This window comes from Vigna radiata, chromosome 8, assembly GCF_000741045.1.
Source record: "Vigna radiata var. radiata cultivar VC1973A chromosome 8, Vradiata_ver6, whole genome shotgun sequence".
Lineage (NCBI taxonomy): Eukaryota > Viridiplantae > Streptophyta > Magnoliopsida > Fabales > Fabaceae > Vigna > Vigna radiata.
Genome location: NC_028358.1, coordinates 32,030,334 through 32,054,842, shown reverse-complemented (window position 1 = coordinate 32,054,842; position 24,509 = coordinate 32,030,334). Strand labels below are relative to the sequence as shown.

The 24,509-nt window shown below is 32.3% G+C and overlaps 2 protein-coding genes across 6 annotated transcripts; both read left to right on the top strand.

The window, feature by feature from the left end:
• Nucleotides 1-1,349: 1,349 nt before the first annotated feature.
• LOC106772236 (probable linoleate 9S-lipoxygenase 5) lies at nucleotides 1,350-7,288 on the top strand. Its single transcript, XM_014658488.2, has 9 exons — nucleotides 1,350-1,750; nucleotides 3,770-4,065; nucleotides 4,192-4,432; nucleotides 4,582-4,920; nucleotides 5,044-5,129; nucleotides 5,254-5,361; nucleotides 5,500-5,804; nucleotides 5,894-6,157; nucleotides 6,362-7,288. Exons 1-9 carry the CDS (start codon nucleotides 1,558-1,560, stop codon nucleotides 7,113-7,115), a joined length of 2,586 nt encoding a protein of 861 aa, XP_014513974.1. The 5' UTR covers nucleotides 1,350-1,557; the 3' UTR covers nucleotides 7,116-7,288.
• Nucleotides 7,289-8,882: 1,594 nt separating this feature from the next.
• On the top strand, nucleotides 8,883-22,957 carry LOC106772268 (protein ALWAYS EARLY 1). Of its 5 annotated transcripts, none has more exons than XM_022785185.1 (20): nucleotides 8,883-9,135; nucleotides 10,013-10,123; nucleotides 10,823-10,918; nucleotides 11,078-11,140; nucleotides 11,566-11,643; nucleotides 11,998-12,160; nucleotides 12,791-13,053; nucleotides 13,228-13,600; nucleotides 13,753-13,830; nucleotides 14,979-15,238; nucleotides 17,239-17,289; nucleotides 18,742-19,017; nucleotides 19,116-19,294; nucleotides 19,392-19,674; nucleotides 20,222-20,416; nucleotides 20,846-20,977; nucleotides 21,114-21,254; nucleotides 21,339-21,551; nucleotides 21,876-22,169; nucleotides 22,571-22,957. In XM_022785185.1, exons 1-20 carry the CDS (start codon nucleotides 9,127-9,129, stop codon nucleotides 22,733-22,735), a joined length of 3,423 nt encoding a protein of 1,140 aa, XP_022640906.1. In that variant the 5' UTR covers nucleotides 8,883-9,126; the 3' UTR covers nucleotides 22,736-22,957. The 5 variants fall into 5 exon arrangements, with proteins under 5 accessions (XP_022640906.1, XP_022640907.1, XP_022640904.1 ...); XM_022785186.1 differs by having other exon boundaries at nucleotides 10,820-10,918; nucleotides 21,114-21,221; XM_022785183.1 differs by having other exon boundaries at nucleotides 8,884-9,135; nucleotides 10,820-10,918.
• Nucleotides 22,958-24,509: the final 1,552 nt, after the last annotated feature.

The window sequence follows — 24,509 nt, the reverse complement described above, 5'->3', positions numbered from 1 at the left end:
AATTCACATAACAGAGAGTTCAATTTTCATTCAATGCCAATTAAATGCAATTGATAGCATAATACAATGAAATATAAATTAATCATTAAAGTTTACGTTAAGCATTAAAATCTTAAAATTCTTAAATGCTATAATTTCCAAAACCTAATACCAAATATAAACAATTTCTATAATTTCAAATATATATATATATATATATATATATATATATATATATATATATATATATATATATATATATATTACAAAATGTGTTAATCGGTTATTAATTTCACATGTTACTAAAATTATTCATAGATATATAATAAAACATACATTCTCATAAACTAGTAAACTTTAATGTTATGCTTTAAAACTATATATTAAATCAAATAAATTGTGATATTGTTCTTTGTAATAACAAATGAACCATCACACTTAAATCTTGAATCATTATAATTTTACAATTAATGTAAAAAATACAAAAAAAAAGTTAGAGAAAAAAAATACAAATAGTATGTCTAATAATTTTTATATAAATATTCATGGCAAAAAAGTTGTTAATTATCAATGAAACTTATTCAGTAATTTGAGTTTATTAACTGATTATATTAATGATAAAAAAAAATTGACAATTAAATAATAAATTTCATTGATGAATAATTTGTGAGTAATTACTAACATATAAGAATCCATTATTAAAATTCTTTAGTAAATGTCTCAATTTGATATTTTCCTTTTTTTTCTTTTTTCCTCCTCTCCTTACTTTGTCATGTTCGTTGTTTTGGATTTTTTTTCTTTTTTTTACTCTTGGTCACTACTATCGTCACATTGTTTCCACACTATTGAAATAGGCTTCGACATCTATTTCTCTTCTACTTGTTCTTCATTCTCTTATTATTTTCATTCATTTTTCCTTAATATATTAAATAATTCATCAAATTTCATAGAAAATTTATTATTTATTTTATTAATAGATTTACCCCAAAAAAATTTGTTAGTAATAGAACTATATTACCAATAAATACTTTTGTTGATAAAGTTAAAACTTTAATGGTTCTAGGAAAAACCACGAAAAACCGAAAAAACTATACAATATATTTCTTAAATTTATAATTTATTTACTCCGTATTCATTAACTTTCTGGCAAATGCCCGGAACATTAACGTTAAGGTAGGCAAGTTATTAAATTAAAATCTGTACTGACATTTTAATAAATATAGAATGCTTAATTTTTTCTGTGACTCTATGCATGCATGCTAACTGTATATAAAGTTCATCTAATAAATTATTATGCATAGTAAATTTATTTTATAATTATTAAAAAAATATACAACAGAGAGTTTTAATTGATTCAGAAAAATAGAAACATTACAGGTAAAACCGTAGGAAAGCAATAAATTAGCGAGTCAAAAAGTTAACTTGTGCGACAGAACATGTTCTGGGACTAGACACTGTGGGTTAATTTTGTTCTCACTCTGTCTATAAAAGGCAAACATCATATATTGCTCATTCACAAAACATCTACCTCCAAGGTTACTGTTTCTCTGTGTTACTTTTGCAGTTCGATTCCGCATAATGTTTCAGAACATCGTGAAGGTCTTCGCCGGCGAAGACAAGCTCCGGCACCGGGTGAAAGGAACGGTGGTGCTGATGAAGAAGAATGTGCTGGACTTCAACGATTTCAGTGCCTCCTTCCTCGATAATCTTCACGAGTTTGTAGGGAAAAGGGTTTCTCTTCAGCTCGTAAGTGCCGTCAACGTTGACCCTGGTCAGTTCACCTCCTCTCTGTTAACATGGATCTCTTCATTTCCCTCATCTTTAACATCTAATTTTACTCTTTTGATCTTCAAAACATCTTGTGTAGCTTTTCTTTTTGTCCAAAGTCATTTAATCATACGCTTCAACGAACCACCGCACACATCTCATACCAGCCCTACTTTCAAGTGATGACAGAGTTTCTAACATAGTACTGTTTTTTAACAGACTTTTTCGTTTAGAACTATGAAATTGTGACTGGAACTTAGGTTTGATTGTGTCTTTATGTTTTACAAATATTTCATGAAACAAATTAGATGATAAAAGATATTCTAGATTTGGAAGATGACTTGGTGTGGGGGTTTGGTACATGCATGAACACCGAGTGAAAGAAATTCAGAGGAAGGAAGAGAAACTTGAAATATTCTGGATTTTTATTTTAAAAACTGAAAAAGATGGATATTTTCACTTTTCTTTTTCGATTTCAGTGTCTCAAATATCTGCATAAAAAATATTAGGTTTGTTTACTTAATTCAAAAGAAACAGTCACTTTTGTATTTTTTTACATTAATTTTTTAAATTTACTAAAATATTATTCATCGAAAGGAAAAAAAAGTCGCGTTAGATCAGATCCACATCGGATAAGCACACGGTTTCAAAAATGTAAGTATATATCACTACTTATTTTTTTATACATTTTCTTTCATTTTCATTTTATCTGAAATTATATTAAACACCAAACAAGCAAAATAATATTTTAAAATATGCCATTTTTATAATATAGTTTCTGAAAATATAATAATATGATTCCTTAACACAAACTGTTTGGCATGCATGGGATTTGAGATTTTGCAGGACTCTGGAATAAGGAATGATTCATGGTTCGGTCAACTTCCATAGTCTTCGGCCAATGGCTACATATAACAAGTTATCTTGTGCTTAATAATGTTATTATAAAGATATAAATTTAACCAATAAATAATTGCTTGCTTATAATTGTTTATGTTAGGGGCCAAAAAAAGAAAAGAAAAAGACAGAAAAATCTTTAAGTTTGAGTAAAATTATTTTCTGAAATACTTGTTTAGAATTTTTGTATTAACCTAGTCTAGCTGTGAATGACAAGTTGGAAACAAATGCTCCTAAATTTATTTATTTATTTGTCGGTGTACGGAGGAAAATAATATATCTTATATGTCTATGATTCCATTGGGGTTTTCAAAGTTACTCTTTTTTTTATCCGCAAGCAAGTCGAATAAGAAAAATACAAAACAGTGTATTTGTGATCAGTGACGTAGACAGAAGAGAAATTACTTTCAAATAGTGCCACCGAGTTGACAAAAGAAAAAGTAAAAAAGAAAAAATAACTATATTATTCATTCTAAGCAACATTTTGTTACTTTATCAGTTTTTCATATTTTGTTATATTTAAAGAATGAACGTAGTTCTTTTTAGTGGCGTTAACATGCTGATTTTGACTTTTAATTCCGATTTCAAACTTTTATTTTGTTATATTTAAAAAAGTGTAGAAATTTATGAATTATATCTAAAATAATTTATTGTTTATTAGGTTAAAAAACAAAACAGTTAATATTATTAAATAAAAAGAGTATATTTATATATTTTTTAAATATGAAGAACTAACATAATTGAAATTTAAGATAAAAAATATATTAACCATTCTTTTGTCACGTATAATTTAATTTGTTGGTTAACTTTTGTTTTCATCCATTAAGTTCCGTAGGATGAAATCTCAAGGGTCATTTGTCAAGACTGGGCCATGAAAATGACTACCTAGTTCCCACCGACTAAAACCATTGTTTGTCTTTTTAGATCAAACAATCTGATAGGATATTATCTTATATTGTTTAGTCAATTTACATTTTCCACACCATAAAAAGTAAAACTTTTCTATCATGGCCAAGATCATACTTTTTTAAGGATTAACTGTCCTATAGTCTAAAATCATATTTAACTCCTATAGTTTATTACAAAATTATTCCAAAGTTGAAATTTTATTTGTGAATATTTATAGGGAATAGCAATGGCTTGAAGGGGAAACTTGGGAAGCCTGCTTTTCTAGAAGACTGGATTACAACAATAGGACCTTTGACGGTGGGAGAAACAGCATTCAAGGTTACATTTGACTGGGACGAGGAGATAGGAACACCAGGAGCTTTTATTATAAGGAACAATCATCATAGTGAGTTCTACCTCAAAAGTCTCACACTTGAAGATGTTCCTGGTCAAGGTGTCATTCGCTTTATCTGCAACTCTTGGGTATACCCTGCTGATAAATATGAAAAGGATCGCATTTTCTTCTCCAACAAGGTACACCGACAAACATAGTATCCTGCATGTACTCGCTAAATAGCATGTCACATTTTTCTGGGTAATCATTGTAGTTCATATTCTGGGACTTGTCGTTGCAAGTTACATATTTTGTACCAATTGCAGACATATCTTCCGAGTGAAACACCAGTCCCACTACTTAAGTACAGAGAGGAAGAGCTCGAGAATTTAAGAGGTAATGGGAAGGGACAGCTCCAAGAATGGGACAGGGTCTATGATTATGATGTTTACAATGATTTGGGAAATCCAGATAAGGGTCCACAACATGCTCGTCCTACTCTAGGAGGGTCTAAGGAATACCCCTACCCTCGTAGGGGAAGAACTGGTAGACCACCAACAAAGTCAGGTAAGGCTTTTACTTTTGTTGTTTTCTTGTTCATCGAAGTCTGTTATTGAATATTTATTGACCATTGTCATACCTTACGGGACACATTTGTTGTAACTTTCAAATATTGTATATGGAGATGTTAATTTCTTTTGTTGTTTTCTTGGCAGATCCTAAATGTGAGAGTAGGCTGAATATTGCCTCGAGCTTAGACGTCTATGTTCCTAGGGATGAAAGATTTGGTCACTTGAAAATGGCAGATTTTCTTGCCTATGCACTGAGGTCCATTGTTCAAGTTCTCAAACCGGAGTTGGAATCTCTATTTGACAGCACCCCTAACGAGTTTGACAGTTTTGAAGATGTATTTAAACTCTATGAAGGAGGGATTGAGGTGCCCGAGGGTATACTTACTGAAGTTAGGGATCACATTCCGGCAGAGATGCTTAAGGAAATTTTCCGATCTGATGGGCAAAGGTTCCTCAAATTTCCCGTGCCACAAGTCATTGCAGGTGTAGTACAAAAAAATGTGTAATATAGTATGTTCTTTGCAAGCAAAAACAAACCAAATCATGCATTCTGTAAAACAATGTTGTTCAAAAGTGATGTTCTTATTGTGTGGATTTTTGGAACAGTGGATAAATCTGCATGGCAAACAGATGAAGAATTTGCCAGGGAAATGCTGGCTGGTATAAATCCTGTCATAATTCGTGGTCTCCAAGTAAGCACAAGTGTTTTTAATTAATTGTTAATGATTGGATTAAAGAATAGGATCTCAGAATCAATATCCAATGAAGAATTGTCCATGATTTCTTTCTCCTCACTGTCCTCCTAAATAACTGCAGGAGTTCCCACCTGCAAGCAAGTTAGACCCTAAACTCTATGGTAATCAAACTAGTACAATAACCAAAGAACACATCGGAAGTAACCTGGAAGGGCTCACTGTAGACGAGGTAATTTTCAAGATTGATAGGATGTTGTGTTTTTCAGTCTTCACATTAAAATGTTGTTAAACCATAGTTGTCACTGTCAAGTTTCTACTCTCAGCCAATGTTGAGATGCAAACTAATTATTTGCATTTGGCTGAATAGGCAATTAAAGAAAGGAGATTGTTCATTCTAGATCTCCATGACGCAGTGATACCATACATTAGAAGGATCAACTCTACTTCTACAAAGACATATGCCAGCAGGACAATTCTGTTCTTGCAAAAAAATGGGACTCTAAAGCCCCTAGCCATTGAGTTGAGTTTGCCTCACCCTGAAGGAGATCAATATGGTGCAATCAGTAAAGTTTACACTCCAGTGGAACAAGGCGTGGAAAAATCGTTCTGGCAACTGGCCAAAGCTTATGTAGTGGTAGTGGACTCAGGCTATCATCAACTTATCAGCCACTGGTATAACTCTATCAGAAAAAAAAAAACTAAATACAATCTTAGTTTGTCTACTATTGAAATTAACTCTAGATGTCACACCTGTGTCACAGGTTGCATACTCATGCAGTCATTGAGCCATTCATTTTAGCTACAAATAGGCAGCTCAGTGTGCTTCACCCTATTCATAAACTACTGCAGCCTCACTTCCGTGACACCATGAATATAAATGCACTAGGAAGACAGATTCTCATTAATGCAGGTGGTGCACTAGAATCAACAGTTTGCCCCTCTAGGTATTCTATGGAGTTTTCATCCGTGCTTTACAAGGACTGGGTTTTCCCTGAGCAGGCGCTGCCTGAAGATCTTGTAAAGAGGTAAGTAAACCATTCAAGCAAACAACCCTTGAGAATCATCAATTGTTTTTCATTTTCTGAATATGGTCGAGTTCAATAGATCAGGTAACATTTTAATTTTGTCCAGTTTAATTCAGTACAACTATAATAACTTGGATGGTATGAAATTAAACATTTGAAAAAAAAAATGTTGTTTATCAGTTGATGAATATTTGCTTCTTTCAGAGGAGTGGCTGTCAAGGACCCAACTTCCCCATATGGTCTTCGATTACTGATTGAGGATTACCCTTTTGCGAGTGATGGGTTAGAGATTTGGTTTGCTATCAGGACATGGGTTCAGGACTACTGCTCCTTTTACTACAAGGAGAATGACACGGTGAAGAAAGACAATGAACTTCAATCTTGGTGGAAGGAAATAAGGGAGGTGGGTCATGGAGACAAGAAAAATGAACCTTGGTGGCCAAAAATGCAGACATGTGAAGATCTAATTCAGACCTGCACTATTCTTATATGGATTGCCTCGGCTCTCCATGCTGCAATCAACTTTGGACAATATCCATTTGGGGGTTTCCCACCAAGTCGCCCAGCTATAAGCCGGCGATTCATGCCAGAAAAAGGAACTGCAGAATACGATGAACTGGTGGCAGATCCTGTGAAGGGGTATCTGAAAACAATCAGTTCACAGTTTCAGGCTGTTCTTGGCATTTCACTTGTAGAAATCTTGTCCAAACATTCTAGTGATGAGGTTTACCTTGGGCAGAGAGAGAATCCATATTGGACATCTGATGCAGAGCCATTGCAAGCTTTTGAGAAGTTTGGAAAAAAACTTGCTAGTATTGAGGAAAGGATCTTGAGAATGAACAGCGATGAGAAATTCAAGAACCGGTTCGGTCCAGTTAAGATGCCATACACTTTGCTTTATCCAACAAGTAAAAGTGGACTAACTGGCATGGGCGTTCCTAATAGTATCTCAATTTGAAGGGTCTTTTGTCTTTAGTTGTCATAAATAATAATAATGACCTTTGGGACTGCCTAATTTGAATCATGATTTATAATTTAGATTGTTTCCCCTTTTTCTTTAGCTTCTTGAACTTTTGAATTATTTTGAAATTAGACAAACTACAATTGGAAAAATGACCACTTTAAAGCTCATTCTTATTGAGATATGAACCTTTTAATACCTTATATAAAATATTTCATTTGATATAACCCATTATTGTGTGTCCTTAAATGTGTCTTGTTATTTGAAATTTCTTTAAAGGTTAATTTAATGAATATTAAGTACATTGAAAGAGAATAAAAAAAATGAAAAATTGTTACAAAACCAAATTTTCAAATGACAAAACTACAAACAGAAGTAGAAATAAGTCTTTTACTTTTTAGGTTATGAGAGTCAAACATATAAAAACAAGTTTGAAAAACTGAAGTAAATACAGTTTAACTATATTTTGTCTCCTGCAGTAAACATGTCTGTGTTCAAAAATTGTCATTTTGAGTTTTATTTACATTAGAATCAAATACATGTTAATGCAGTGTATTGATTTGGGTGAGAACTTATCATTCAAGATAAATAAAATAGTTTGTCAAAATGAGATAAAAACTGAATATTCAAATATTAGTATTATTGTAAAACAGGGAAGATAAATGATTTGTTGTAGATATTTTTAATTATAGTCACGTTAAATAAGATTGATATAATAAATTAATATTAACTAAAATTATTTTTAAATATGATAGCTTTTTAGCTACTGTTCTTGATTAAGGTATTAACATTTTTTTACTAATAGTTTTTATTTTTCTAATATTTTTTTTTCAAATTATGAGGATTTTAAAACATTTATTTTATTTTTTATACTTTTGAAGTGCCTAAATTTTATCACACAGTGAAAATACTACTTTTTAGATGTGTTTTTTGTTCACCTTTTAGAAAATATTGGAATAAAAACTATTAATTTGAAAATTTATCAACTAACATAAAATACAAATTTCTTTCACAAACTGAAAATGACCATGAAAAACTTTACAATTAATTTCTTAATTATAAATCATTTTATTAATACTCATCAAAATTTTCAAATTTATTCTTATTTTGTTTTTCACGCAACAACTTTTAGCTATTTAAAAAAAATATCACTTTCTTCTACTATTTTAATATTTTACTTTTTAAAAAAATATTACTTTATATATTTTCAAAGAAGTTGCTATTATTTATTAACATTAAAAAAACAAACACAATCTGTGTGCAATAGTATAATTTACTCATCCTTAACCAATAAGATAAAATAGAATAAATTAACTTAATTGTTATTATAAATTAGTGTATATGCACGTGTGATAATTTTTTTTATAATAAATAACAAATAAGAAGTTATTATTTTGATTATAAATACAAAATAAATTATTTTCATTATTTTATTATAAATAATTAATAAATATTTTTTGTAATATATAATTATTTTAATTAAAAAATTCAAATAAAAAGAATTAAATATCTAAAGTATTGATTACAAATAAAATTAGTAAAATATTTTTTTTAATAAAAAAATATTACTTAAAAAATTAAATTAAAAAATATATACACAAAAATAAGATGAAATACATCTTTTTACTGTTTTTACACCAACCATAAATTAAAACTCAATTCAAATTTATAGAAAATGACGGGAAACATGTGCAAGATTCTCTTCCAAAATTTCAAATATAATCGGGTACTAACGAAAACTATGCATCCCCAGTGGAACGCATAATATGAATCATTGATGGAAAGGTAACTGCTGACGTGTAGGGTGTATGATATGATGACACAAATCCGTATTCTCCCTCCTCGACCGTGCTGGTGGGTGATGCGGAGAGCGAAAAATCCTATTGGTTAATGCCCTCGTTTTATTCAAGTTTCGCGGCAATGCGTAACTCTTTATCTCTTTCCGTGTAAACCCTGCCACTCTCGTTTTCCTCTTCTTCCATCGTGCTTCAGCGGGAATCGGAACCCTATGAGAGCCGTGAGTGTCATGGAACCATTTTCTCTGTTTTATCTTTCCGATCTGTAATCTAGGGTTTGAATTCGGAATGGAAAATAATTTTTTTTGTTAATTAGAAGTAATTTGTCCGTTTACATTCGCCATTCCTCATTCTTGCTTTCGCCGTTCCCCTTTGCTTTTTCTTTTTCTCTTTTTCTGAAGAAACAAGCTGGTTGCCGTTGTCTGATTATTGAATTTGTTTCTTTTGAAAATTTGAATCTGCAGTTCTATTTCTTTTATTTAGAATATTTGAGATAGTTTACGGGAAAGGTTTTATCGGGACGATTTGAATGTGTTGGAAGCATATTGTTAATTGCAAAATTCAATGTGATTGTCAGTTCAGCTTGGAAGATGCAGATCTTTGTTGCTAAATAGTTGTGTTTAGCTTGCAACGATTTCAATTTGCTGTAATTTGCCGTCTGTCCTACTTGTTTGAAAACAGGTGCATTGTGGATCTGCCGTAAATGTGTTAGTTTGCTGTCAGTTAAGACTTAACTGATGTTAGGCTCTCCTAGGGTGGTGGGTGGGGCAAATAACTGTAATTTCCTTATTTGGTTTGTTCTTTGCTTTCTTAATTAAAAAGAGTAGCAATATGATCTAAGTGTCTGTGTTTCTTGACTTTTTTTCTTCTGAAAAGTTTGACTGCCTGGTGTGAAGCAATTGAACTTTTGGGTTCTAATTGTATTTGGTTGAGAAGTTGATGTTCATTATTCCACAAAAAGAACTTGCACTGATCTAAGCTTCTGTCTTGACTTGAATTATTGTTGTTTCTATTGCATTATTGATTAGTTCAATAGTGGAGTTTGAACTAGACTAACATTGTTGATTGTGGCTTTGGTTTTGGGTTCAACGACATAAGGGCTCAATGGCACCAACAAGGAAATCTAGAAGTGTTAATAAGCGGATTTCAAGTTCAAATGATGTTTCTCCTGAGAAAGATGGAGTTAATTCAAATAAAAACAAGCAACGGGTACGTCATGATCAGATGATTTTTTCATTCTGAAACTAGATGTAGTAGGACACACATGAATTAAAATACATAAATACAATACTTCATCCTGCTTGGTATTATTTTTCAGAATAGTTTTACAAACAGCCCAAAGTGGCAGTTCTTGGGTTTCAGAATATTGGTGTTAGTTTTTTCGCATTTCACTTGAAAAGTTGTAACCTATGTTGCACAGGTACCAATACAAGTATATGGTAAGACTTGATACACATATAATTTTTTTTTTGAAAATTGTGACATGAGATGGCTGTATATATTATATGAAATACAAATTTAATTTTGATTGTTTGCTGTTTTGTGTGATGATTTTTAAGAATAAATACTACAAGATTCAGATTATGCTTTGAAGGAGGGAATCAGAGAGAATATGACTTGAATGTGTAACTTTACTTTTTGAATCACAGGTTTTTAAGGATGGTGTGGGTATTCACAAAATACACACACACTCACAGAGAAAATAGGTCTATGCTAAAAATACATATCCAAAGCATATCATATAAGTATTTGAAATCGGATATTGATATTTAACCAAATTTTGAGTATTCATCTATCATACACAGTGGTTCTTGTCTACCTAAGTATGTGAACATAAAACAAGATTTCAACAATTGTTTTAGCCTTGAAATTTTGAATCCTTGTTAATGTGTGCCATTTGCACAGAAGAAAAAGTTGACTGATAAACTGGGATCTCAGTGGAGCAAGGAGGAACTAGAGCGATTCTATGAAGCATATAGAATGTATGGGAAAGACTGGAAGAAGGTGTGCTTTTGTTGTGGTCATTTTTTCTCTCACCATCCTGCTTGTTTATTAGGATATTCGAGGGCAATTGGGCTTGTTCTTTCCTTTTCTCTATCATTATCATGTCAATTACAGGTAGAATTTTTGTTACAGTTCTCTGTTCTTTATTTCGATTTCCAGGTGGCTGGTGTTGTACGAAATAGAACCACTGAAATGGTAGAAGCTCTTTACAATATGAATCGGGTAAATCAATATTATTGAGCCCTAATCTGTAGTCATAATTCATTTTTCTTATGAACATTCTACCTTTTGTTTAAGATTTTTTCTTTATGTGCGTGGTTTTTTGGTGTAACTGAGTTGACTACAAGCTTAGATGACAATATATGTTGAATCTGCCAATGGAACTTAAGACTTTTGTTCTTCCTCTTCTTTTGCTCCATCTTACTCTACCCTTATTTTCTTCACCATTTTTAACTGGGACGTTATGTGATATCAAGCTATGGCTGTCAGTCCACGAAATTGTAATAGTTATGCCCCCATAAGGCTAGTTGACATGCTTAGGTCCTTGCTTATGTACAAGTTCTTGCTTCTAGCTATCACAAATTGATTTATTAATGTTGTGTAGATCTTTTGTAAGTTTAATTGAAACTACAAGTTGTAATCTACAGGCATACCTCTCTCTGCCAGAGGGCACGGCTTCTGTTGTTGGCCTCATAGCAATGATGACTGATCACTACAATGTGCTGGTAAGTTCAAAGTTGCTTTTTTTAGTAGATATGTTTTGCTAGAAAGAAGGTGGAAACTATCATATTGAAAACTTAATCAAAATCCTGTTCTCATTATTTGCCCTGGCATCCCTTGTTATATTATAATCTTTCAATTTCTTTTTCCATTGCGATGTTACAATTCATGTATTTCATTTCATGCTCACTTTTGAATTTGCATTTGTCTTTATATTTATTGGAACATATTAATATTTGTGTAAGCTGTTCTTCTTTGTCTAGTTACACCTTTTTTTCTTGCTCCCTCCCTCATGGTATGTTATATTGGCTTTGACTATGCATTTGTGAGTTGTCATTTTCTTGACTCAAATTTGACAGGAAGAGAGCGACAGTGAAATGGAGAGCAATGATGCACTAGGATCTCGGAAATTTGTAAAACGAAAGCGGGAAAAAGTTCAGCTTAGTGTCTCTAAAGATCAGTCTCATTCAATTGCTGCCAGTGATGGTTGCCTCTCTTTACTGAAGAAGAGACGCTTAGATGGTAAAATACCCATTGTGGTACCACTTCATCTGTTCTTTCCTCATACAGAGAACCATTTTTGGTTTGCCTTTCTACAAATTGTTTTTTGTTCCACCCAGGTGACAGTTACTGTGGTTTTAATCCTTGCAACCGGAAAGTAGTAGACTAGTGGTTATGTAACCAATGGATACCAGCAAAGTTCTTCCATATTATACAAAAACTCCAATAAGGATTCTTATGACAGATTTAATATAGGTTTATGGACTTTATTTTTATGCTAGTAGAAGGTCACTTGCTAGATATTAAATTCATCAAGTAGTTTCTTTACGTAATAGCTTAAGTTTTTAGGAGAGTTGATCTATGACGTGTTATCAAAGCCTTTTACAATCAAGTGGCCAAGTGTTCAATCCTTGCTGCTGCCATTCATCTAAATTGAATTTTAGATAATGCTTTAAACATTTCTGGAACTGCCCCTCCTTTTCCAGTTCATTTCTAATGGTACAAAATGTGCAGGTAGAAACATCATTGACTATTTATATAGTAACATCATTGGCTATTCTAAATTCTTAATCTTGCCCACATTCCTTTTAATCATGTTATGCAAAATATTCTGCACTGGATTTCAGTATTAACGATTATTCAATTAATCAGGTATTGTGCCTCATGCTGTTGGTAAACGGACTCCTCGTGTTCCAGTTTCTTATTCTTATAAGAAGGATTATACAGAAAATTATGTTTCGCCTTATAGAAGAAGCCTAAAGTCAACTACTGATGCTAATGATGATGAAGTTGCACATGTGGTAGCTTTGGCCTTAACCGAGGCTGCACAAAGAGGAGGATCTCCCCAAGTTTCTCAATCAACATGTAGAAGAGCAGAGCCAAAACCCTCACCTGTCCTTCGTTGGGAAAGAAAGGTATTAACTGTTCAATGCCCTTTTCTTCCATTATCTTGTATTTGTTGGCTGTATTATTATTACTTCAAACTTTGCATGTTACAATAGAATGGAATGGTAATATTTGTGAATGATATGCTTGTGTTCCATACATTCTATTTTGAAAATGTTATTATTTTACAATTTGTCAACTAGCAGCAACTGTCAGAGACAGCTCGTGCCAAGTTACACAATCTTTCAGTGGATGAAGAGTTATTAGACGGTAGTATAGAAAGCAGGGGAGCTGACAATGGAGAATATGCAAGAGATAATAGTTCATTGATGGATATGGAAGGCACAGGAACAGTTGAAGTTCTTCAGAAGGGGGGGAAATTTTACAGAAAGAAAGAGAGAGTGAAAAACGTGGGAAACCATCAGCTTGATGATGGTGGGGAAGCATGTAGTGGCACTGAAGAAGGGCTTAGTTGCTCACTAAAGGAAATGGTTGATATTGAGGTTACTAATGAAAAGCTTGAAAAAATCTCTCCAAAAGGTGGGAGGAAACGAAACAAGAAACTCTTCTTTGGAGGTAATTCTGTCACTAGACACGTATGCAATATTTGTGCGACTTTTAGTTCCTTGCCCCTCTTGGCCTTGGGTCAAGGTGAGGTTGGACTTCTGTGAAATTGACTTTTCCTTTTCATCTTTGAACTTGCAATATTTAATTACTTCATTTGACAGATGAAACCCCTGCGTTGAATGCGTTGCAAACTTTGGCAGACCTGTCTCTAATGATGCCAATATCTACAATAGATTCTGGTAAGTATAAAGTGATATATTTACCCTCGATAGAAGATAATTGTAAGAGCCTTTTGCATGCATGTGCCACAGAGCAATATCTAAACCATACAAAAAAGAATCCAAACTTTAGTGTTTTCACATTCAACACTATTGCACAGTTGTAGGATATGTCATTCTTTTTTGTTTAGTTCTGTTGGACAATTATAACTGGTATCATGACATTAATAACTGTCACAGTTGTCACCTCGTGTATATAGTTTTCTGCTAGACACTTCAAATACACTTCTGGTGCACTGATTAGTGCCCTTTTTTGTAATCATTCTCTTCGAGAAACTGTTCAGAAAGTAGAGAGAGAGAGAGAGAGAGAGAGAATTAAACATGAACTGAACATTTTTATTGTGTATCACACTTTTAAAAAAGATGAGTAGATGTATTTGTAGATATGATTTACCAGTAGCTTTATAGGAACTGACAGCTGTACAAAGTAGTTAAGTAGTTTACAGGTAGAGCTACAGTTGTACAAAAGGCATCTATAAACTATGCAAACTGACTAGTATTCACATTTCAATATTCAGAAATTCAATCATACAGTTTTTCTTTCTCTCTGTATTCAGTATCAGTTAAGATTGATTTACCTTATTTTGGTCCATCTTGAATGTTATTAGCTGCACTTTAAAGTTTAGCTCCTCATTTCATATTTCCTCTGTTTCTCTTTGGCTGTTAAATTTTCGAAAGATTTTTGTTTGTTTACTGTTATTTTTTGAAGTTCAAGATAACCTCAATAACTCATTTCGTTTATACCTGTACTTTTCACCTACTCTCATATTATATTGTATATATGCATTTATTGTGATATAGAAATGAAAGCGGTAAATTAAAAAAAAAAAAAAAACTTACTAATATGTACTAAGATCAAGAAAGTTTATTGCTTTTTCCAACAGAACCTTAAATGACACTTCAAAAAGAAATGTAAAATGTGTTATTTGAACTGCCTTTTTCACTTATTCAAGTCAAACGCTCAGCCTGGAATGTAAATTTTGTTTCTGCCCTAGATCATGTTTGTTGTTGTAATCATTATTGAGATTTAAAAATAAAATTAGTTTCTTTATCAGACAAATCTAATGTCTTTTTCTTTTCTTTTTATTGTTTCCCCCTTGCCCATCTAGAATCATCTATCCAATTGAAGGGAGACAGGATTTCTGCTGATAAAGATAGTAAGTCCGCTCTACCTGAAGAAACATTAACAAGCCATAAGAGACATAAACTTAAACACAGTGTAGTGCCTGAAATTGAGGTTTCAACCTCCAAAAAGTCCAAGCTTGGAAAGGAATCAACAAAGGACACGAACGTGCTTTCTGAATCAAAAGAACAACTTCCTTTTGCTGATACAACATGGAAAAGAAAGCGGAAGTCTGTGGTTTCCAAGGTAAATATATTTTTTGCATGCTTTATTGAACATGTTTTATATAGAGTCTGTTTTTGAATTTATTACTTTTTTCTTTTCAAAACTGATTTCTAGTCAAAAAAATATTTTCTCTTGTAAGGAATTGGATTAATAAAAGAAATGTTGTTGTAGAAACTTAACAGCTTTTTGAATAATATCAACTTCTAGCCTTAAAACAAATACTATTGTTATATCACCCTGCTATGGATATTGGGATAGAGCCAGGGATCAATCACCTTGCTAGGTGTCACCAAGCATGCCAATCATTCTAGAAAACAATTATGGTGCTCTAGCTTTTTCACAAGAATATTCCTGAAATTAATTGTTTAAAATTATTTTAGAAGTTTTGAAAATAAATGCCACTGTATCCTCAATGAAACATAATGTGTTAATAAATTCTAAATACTCATCCTTGTTGATACTAATTATTCCAATAAAATTAAAAGTGAATCACAAAATATTAGAAGACATGAAAAACAACAAGAACAAAACCCTTATCTAAGGGAGGTTGATTACAAGGATTGCATAATACCGTAGGACTTTATTGAATATCAAATTCTGAGATATTACTCACTACAAAATTCCTCTTAACAGCTTCCTCCAATGGCTTACTTGATCTTTCCCTTTTCCTTTTCATAAGACTAGAAATAGCACATTTGCAGACTACCTTTTTTTTTTTTTTTTTTTTTCTATTATTCTTTACCTCGGTGTTAGACCAGTATATCATTATATACATCCTTTTGTATCTTGTTCTTTCTTGAATGCCATGCACCCACCTTAACATTCTCATTTATGCTACTCCTTCCTTTTGATCTTGTTCCTTTAAAGTTCAACATTTATTATCAGAGTATAACTGGATGCATATCACTGTAATAAACATTCCTTTGTGCTTGGTAGGTACCTTGCAATCACAAATAACCCTTCTTTCCTTTACTCTCCATTTTAACCTCCTAGTTTGTTTCTTATATGACAATTAGATAGTTTTCCTTTAAGTTTTGAATTTTGCTCTTTAGATATTAAACTTTTAAAAAATTGTGGTGTGGAAAGAATTGAATATAATAGAAAGTACAGAAGCAATAAGAGATCTTTATTTTATTCACTTAGTTGGGATCAAAATATCCCTACTGCAGTAAAATGATTGAAGAATGTTTTACTGGAATTCAGGAGCCTGATTCTCCCTTACAACCAAATAATACCTGTCTCAAACCCTCATATCATCATATCTTCTCCTCCTTCTTACTGTATACTACTGACTTTACCAATTACTGAACTTTAAGCTTTTTGGGCCCAATCCCTTCCTATCTCTTCTTACATAAACTCCTAATTTGAGATCTGTTACTAACAGACATTTTCTCCCATTTTTACATTCGGCTCATTCTTTTCTTGTTTCTTATTGAAATTGCAATACATATACTCTGTTACTCTTACAAAAGAAAAACCCTTTCATTCCAGAGTCTTTTTCCAAAGCTCAATTTTAGAGTTAATCGCTTCTCTTGATTTCCCAATCAACACTATATCATGTGCAGAATCATGCTGTACTTTCTAAAATATGTGCAAACTAAGACAATATCTTAAGAAATAATCCTATGATGACTTTAATATAATATTGACATTAGAGATATTTCACTTTTCCCCTTAAGCTAAAGCTAACTAAGGTTGAAGATTGCTATAAACATGTGTAGGGTGTCTGATAGTCTAGCTGTGATGATTATTTATTTATTTTTTTGGCTGATTAGGCCATGCCTCTTACAAGGCCAATGTGTCGTACACAAGTTATAGTTGCCATGACACTTTTCATATTGTTATTGCCATGCGGAATAATGTTTTCTGACCATCATGATAGATTTTCTATGCATTGTCAATTTTTTTTCTGATCCAATTAATTCTGGTCTGTTTGTCTCTGTTGTTGAGTCTTCAAATTGTCAATTTAGTAACATTTTGTAACAACTCAATTAGTGAGGGAAGGTTTTGTTTGGCTGTAGGTTGCAAATGCAAAGCTTGATTCTTGTCCAAGTGGTCCCTTGAAAGATGAGGTATGCAAGTAATTTCTTTTCTGGACTATATATGTAAACCTCTGCAGTTTTCGAAGCAAGTATAATGTTATTAAAATTTTAGTTTTCCCTTTGAAGTGATAGAATGTTGCTTGAGTATTAATATAGTATGGATAACCTAGTCAGTTTTAAAAATAGTTTCAGGAATTGTGCATTCTATGTGTTTAAGGTTTACAAATGTTTAAAACTAGTTTGATTTAGTTCTGGTCAGATTTAACTTCACATCAAAGTATGTTTTGTTAGAAACTGGATCAAAACACTCTGAACTGGGGTAATTTTTCTTATTCTTTTAATTCTGGTACCAATTGATGGCAGTACCAGAACCACAACTACATAAACGAAAGGTAGTACAGGGTGTTTGGGAGACCCTTGCTGGCTTCTCAACTTTTCGTACATTTTTTTCTTCTTCCTAACTCCTTTGTTGTAACTATATAGGTCAACTTTTGTACATGCTTTCCTTTTATTGGTTTGGATAAATCACTCAAGTTTCCTTTTGTAAATCACTTGTAGCTGTGCAGGTCAGTCTGTTACATTGGTTATTAAATGCCTATGCCATTTTCTGATATAGACCTTATTAATGGGTTGTTTCCTAACATTTTCATTGTTTTTATGGGTTTCAATTTGTATTCCTGCCTACGTTTTCATGGAGTAAATCCCTCATCCCCCACCCTCCAAAGCATGATAGGAAAGTTTCATATGTGAATGGGATATCACTTTAGTTACTGGGTCTGTGATTGGTGATCTGGAATTCTTGATTAAAGCGCCATTTTTAAGTTTTCACTCGATAAAACATTCAACTCAACCTTTTTCTTATTCTTCAAAGTGGCATTGTATTTAATTTGGGTGTGGCTGGAAGTGTGACCCAACCGGGCATGCTTGAGGTGTGGCCTGGCTAGGAATATTAAAGAGTTTATGCATTCGAAACAGAGGGAAAATACCGATATTTCCAGGACCACATTCACCACATATATATGTTATAAAATCAGTAGCCAGTCAGTCACTTGGAGTGTTTGGGTGCAATTTTAATTGAGGTTTAATTGTTGGCTAGCTTCAGCATGAATTTTCTGTTTTGCCCACTAATATAGGTCCATAGTTTTCTGTATGTTAAGCCACATTAAGTGTGATGTTCATTTCTTGTGCCCTGCAATTCATTGATGTATAAGCACAATTAGTTATTTAAAGAAATTCATTGGTGGATAGCCACGTGAAGTTTGGTATCGTTAGATATGCTCATCTTGTTTATATTGATATAGATACAAAAAAGCATCAGAAGAAAACATTAAATCACATTCATGTGAAGCTAGAAAATCCAATTTTTATATTTTCTTTTGTAATATATAATAATGTGTCCAATTGTTGTAGAAGTTATTTTATTTCCGGATCTTGGAAAATGCTAGGAAATATTCTACTCATCAAAGTTATGTGTGCCTGTAGGCTTTAGATGATGAGAAAAAACCAGTAGTTAAAGGAAAACATGGTGATCAGGTTTTTACCCTACCAAAGCAATTGAAGACCGTTAAATCATCAGAGAGTTCCTTGTGTATTGATCAGAAAGAGACAGTACCAACAGAAATTCCACTTTTGAACGAAGTTAGTTTACCAACTAAACGAAGTAGGCGGAAGATGAATTTACAGAGAACTTCCTCTGCTAAGCAAAAGTCTTCTGATTTCATATTGAAAAGTCAAGCTAACAAGCACACTGATTTAAAGGTACAACTTTTGTTTTAATTTAAATTGAATGCGTGCTTTGATTCTTTGAGGGACTTCAATATTTTGTAGAAATAATATTTTTGTTTTATAACTTGCAGGAAAAGCTTTCCAGTTGCTTGTCATCTAATATGGTTCGCAGATGGTTTATTTTTGAATGGTTTTATAGTGCAATTGATTATCCATGGTTTGCCAAAAGGGAATTGATGGAATACTTAAATCATGTTGGACTAGGGAATATCCCAAGGTTAACTCGTGTTGAGTGGAGTGTTGTAAGAGGGTATGAAATTCAGTTAAGGTTTTTATGATCTTCTGCTAAACCTTGTGATCAATTTAGGATTTATTTTAAATTGCCGTACTGTACTTGTTTTTGGCAGTTCCCTTGGAAAACCTCGGCGGCTTTCTGAACATTTTCTTCATGATGAAAGGCAAAAACTTGCAGAGTATCGGGAATCAGTGAGAAAGCATTATGCTGAACTGCGAACTGGTATTAGGGATGGACTTCCAACTGATTTAGCTAGACCATTATGTGTTGGGCAGAGAGTAATTGCTATTCATCCAAAAACAAGAGAGATTCATGATGGTAGCGTGCTTACTGTTGATTATGACAAGTGCAGGATTCAGTTTGACCGTCCTGAATTAGGTGTTGAGTTTGTAATGGTAATGTGATTTCTTATTATCATGCTGCTTTTTGAATGTTATGGCCGTTCTTCCATAGGACATTTCAATCAGTATGTGGCACATTTGTTTCCGTTTATGGGGGAAAATTTTCTTTTCCTTTGTTTTTCCAAAAGCTTTCTTTGGTTGATCCGAAAAGGGCATCGTTTCCTTAAAATAAGTTGAACCATACATGCGTGCCATCGTAATAAACTATAGAAAAAAACTACCTTGTGCTGTAAGGCTCCTGCAATGCAGAGTGTCTAGGGAAAGGTCCCAATGTGTGTATTAAAGGCAGCCTTGCATTTTTCAATAGGTCGATTTCAAGACATTCTGTGTTCTACAGGTCACATTTTGGCAACTCCAAATGAAGGAAATTGGTTTGGTATTTATGAAATATATAAATGGTTTTCTTGTGCCACATGCTGTAAATAAATAAGGAAAGGCTTAATTAAAGATTTTTCTTCCAGTTGAATAAATTAGGTTGACATTTTGAAGCATGAACTTGGTTCTCGTCTTCTTGTTTTTGATGAGTGGATTTTTGGTTCAGGACATTGATTGTATGCCTTTCAATCCATTAGATAATATGCCAGAAGCTCTGAGGAGGCATATTGATGACAGAAAAGGATCTTTTATCCCTATAGAGCCACATATTAATGGAAATTCAAATTTTGGGGGGTGCGAAAATCATTCCTCACCTTTGAAGGTACATACTTCATCAAGTGCTTTAGTAATGCATGGAAAGGTTAGATTGCTAACACGTATCAATGTATTGATATTAAGCCTCAATTTGGTGCTTACCCTTTTGTTTTATACATTCAAATACTGACATTATAATTTAGGTTCAATTTGATTCAACTATCTTCATGTATTTTCACTTATTCAAGGAGTTTAACTGTCATAGTTGCTACTTGAAAAGTTCAACATTTAATCATCTGTTAACAGATGACTTTATAACGGTGTTAAAATAAGCTTGAGCAGTTGATGGTAGAGTTTCATAGTTTTTACTTTTGATGATTGGTGCCAGTTATTTTACTATGCCTTTTGAATAGTGGACAAACATTCACAAATATTCTGTTGTTAACTGGACGAATTTACCAGTCCAATACTTTTCTCAATAAGCAAAAGATTTTATTTTTTAATTTGCACGGTTGTTAATAATGTTTTTGCCCAGGCTACGGTTGCTACCATGGATAACTTCTGTGCACAAGCAGGTTGTGTTCAACCATGTAAAGTAACACACCATCAAGCTAGGGAAGCTGACATACATGCACTTTCTGAACTAAAGCGAGCTCTAGATAAAAAGGTTTATACTTTTTGACGTAGACAATTATTATCAATATGTTATTTTCTTAATATTAATTGTGCTAGTCTATCCTATACGTAAATTTACCTTGCTATGGGTGAACTTGTACCTACTTTTTGGCTGGCTGCTCTTACAGGAGACATTGTTGATGGAGCTTCGAAGTTCAAATAGCGATATATTGGAAAACCAAAATGGCATAGAATGCTTAAACGATTCTGAGGTTTTCAAGAAGCATTATGCCACGGTACTGGTAGAGCTAAAGGAAGCCAGTGGGCAGGCATGTGGCTTCCAATGGATTATTTCTTTCATTACAACGTCTGCATTAATCTAGAACCAAATTTTGATTGGTTGTAACTTACAGGTTTCTGATGCAATGTTACAACTGAGGCAGCGCAATACCTACAGAGGAAACTCTCTGCCACCATGGATGAAGCCACAAACAGGTTTTAGTGTTCATGATGATCTTCCCAGTATGTTGGATGGTTCTCTTACACAAGAGCTTGGGTCAACTGTTGTTCAAATTATTAAAGGATCCAGGTCAAGGGCACATGCAATGGTAGATGCCGCATTTAAGGTATGTCCTTTCTATGGATCTTCTGTCACTGCCCATCTCTATATTTTTGTATTTATTGTTATGAACTTTACATTGAATAGTTTTTGTATAAGTTTTCTCCCCACTGTTCTTGATCCAGCATTGCATCACTAGTTACAATTTAAAAACGACGATTTCTTGTTTGGCTTAGCCACAGATCTTTAAAAGCCATATTTGACGAAAGTCAGATGTAATGGTAACTCTAAACTGTAGTGAAACATGTTATATAATACAGCATCATTCAAGTATTTTCTCTAGCTCTAATTTTTGTGAGAACTTTTGACCCTTTTCGATGCTATAATTCAGGCTTTGTCTTTGACAAAGGAAGGTGAAGATGCGTTCGTGAAGATTGGGCAAGCTTTGGATTCTATTAATCATCAGCAATTGGCCTCCAAGTCTAGATTACCTGTGATCAGGTCTCAAGAGCAAGTGAACACAAATGGCAGTTTTTGTCATGTTAATAATTCAACTTGCAGTGTATCAGAGTCTATAATTAACGATCCATCTGGTGCAAAAGTACATAATTATTCTGACAAATTTGATACTGAACTTCCGTCAGATCTTATCACTTCATGTGTTGCTACATTAATCATGATTCAGGTAATTTCCCGAGTTATATTCTAAACACAATGAGTTCCTTGTTATACTAAGTACTGGCGGCAAATTCAGAATTTTGCATCTAACATTTGCGTCCGCACCTTGCCTTTCAACTACTAATAAATGTTTATAGTCTTGTTTTTTTTCCCTTTCACCACATTGAGAAACCTACATTGGTTATCTATAGTTGGGAATTACTTGATAAAAAAACTCTTACCTACTAGAATACCATGTTTTAGTCTTTTCCTCCTTATAAACACTGTTTTGTATTCTTTTCTGTGATTATTTTGTATATAATTATTGATTTGGCCAAGCTTGTTTTTCTCTTTTTCTTTTTTTCTAAAGATTTCAATTTTATTGAAGAAATCTTGCTAACTAAACAGGAATATTCTTTTGACTTGCAGACTTGTACTGAACGGCAATACCCTCCAGCTGATGTGGCTCAGATATTAGATTCTGCAGTTAGCAGCCTGCATCCATGCTGTCCTCAAAACCTTCCTATTTATAGAGAAATTCAAATGTGCATGGGAAGAATCAAAACACAGATTTTAGCTTTGATCCCTACTTGATTTGTATCGAATGTAGCTGCTGTACATATGATCTGAAATATAGTTCAGATCACATACGGGCACCTTGCCCACTTTCTCATGTCTTTTTATTAAGCTACAATAATTTCTTTTACTCCACACCAATAGGTCAAATGGTGGTAGTAGAAATCATGCAATTCACTGCCCTGTCATTTTAATCTTGTGTCAAATGCTGCTTCTTAATAAAAAATATTCAATAAAAATTATCCATTATTTTCAAAATCTACCTTTCTTTAGATAATTAATAAAAAAACACTGTTTTTCTTTTATGTTATCTGTTTTAGGGGAATATCTTAATCCACAGATAGGAAAGCTAATAAAGTTTCAGTTTGATGATTAATTGGGTCTTTTAAACATTTTGATATGGGATTATTTGGTAACTGTGCGCCGCCGAGGAAAAATAAAACTTCAATTGTCCAAGTAGACCCCATTCATGGAGTTTGGGGGGTGGGTGGGTATTTAGAAATCATATTACCTTTATAATTTTTACAAAAAGAAAAGAAAAAGAAAATATTATCTATAATCTATATTTATAATATTGATAAAGGATATTTTTTTCACTACTTGTGTACATTTTTTTTCATTCTTTTAAGTGATTATTTATTTCAAACTTAAATAACTATTTATAATAAAAAAAAGTTACAAATTAAATAATTATCTATAATAAAATTACCAAAATTATTTATTTTCAAAATTAGTTTTTATTAAAATTATTTTAGAATTTAATTAAAAATAGAGTATCAAACAATTTTGTATAATATTCAAATGTAATAGAAAATGGTTAAGATATGATATTTATTTTCTACTTTTTACATTGAATGTGATGCTAAAAATTCTTATATGGATTTATTTATAGTTTAACAATGTCGAATCGTTTTGATTAATCTCACTTTTGAAATTAATCTCACTTTTGAAAGATCTTATTTGTTCTTGAAAACAACAAATTTGGATAAGAAAGAATTTTGTGAGACACTGATTTAGATTGATGCATCTTAAATTTTCAGCCACCTTCAAATAACTTTAGTGAGATAAATGTAATTTTTTCATTATCTAATTTGTATGAATTCATCCCAAGTATTTACTTCACCAAGGTTTTTTAATCCTTTTAATTTCATCTTTATATTGGTTTACGATTAAAAAAAAGTTGTCTACATACATTAACAAGTACGATACACATATTTTTGCTTAAGGTTACTTTATTAAGAGATTTCTTTTTAATCATTCAATCTAATAATCCAATTCAACCTAACTTAATGATAATTAAGATGATAAATTAAAAAAAAACTTTAGTTAAGATTAACTAGAAGAGTTGAAATTAATAGGTCAATTAAACTTGAATCACTTATACCCATAATTTTAATGTCATTTTTTAATAATTTTTTATCAATTTGAGAATCATAAAATTATTTTCATAGTAGTTTCTATACACTTAAAAATAGTACGATAAAGATACACAAATGTTATCTGAAAATTCAATTCTTAAAAAAACTAAATTTGTGATCATAGTTCATTCTTTAAGTTATCACTAAATAACTACTTATGTTACTTAACTTTGAGGTAGGTTTAAGCAAACATTTTTTAAAAATACTTAGGAACAAATAATATAAATAAAAAAAATAATTTTTTCCATAAACTAAAATTAATTTACACGCAAATTAAAAATAAAAATGTAAAGAAATTAAATAAAACATTTAATTTATGTAAAAGAAAATTCACTCATTTGAGGTGACTAGCCTTAGCTAAGAGCATAGGTATC

Bases quoted from the DNA above. Each gene is read 5' to 3' on its own strand.
- LOC106772236 (XM_014658488.2), top strand. From the start codon at position 1,558: ATGTTTCAGAACATCGTGAAGGTCTTCGCCGGCGAAGACAAGCTCCGG. The intron at 4,433-4,581 runs GTAAGGCTTTTA...TTTTCTTGGCAG, and splicing joins TAGACCACCAACAAAGTCAG to ATCCTAAATGTGAGAGTAGG. The intron at 5,362-5,499 runs GTAATTTTCAAG...TTGGCTGAATAG, and splicing joins AAGGGCTCACTGTAGACGAG to GCAATTAAAGAAAGGAGATT.
- LOC106772268 (XM_022785183.1), top strand. The intron at 13,831-14,978 runs GTAAGTATAAAG...TTGCCCATCTAG, and splicing joins AATATCTACAATAGATTCTG to AATCATCTATCCAATTGAAG. The intron at 19,675-20,221 runs GTAATGTGATTT...TTTTTGGTTCAG, and splicing joins TAGGTGTTGAGTTTGTAATG to GACATTGATTGTATGCCTTT.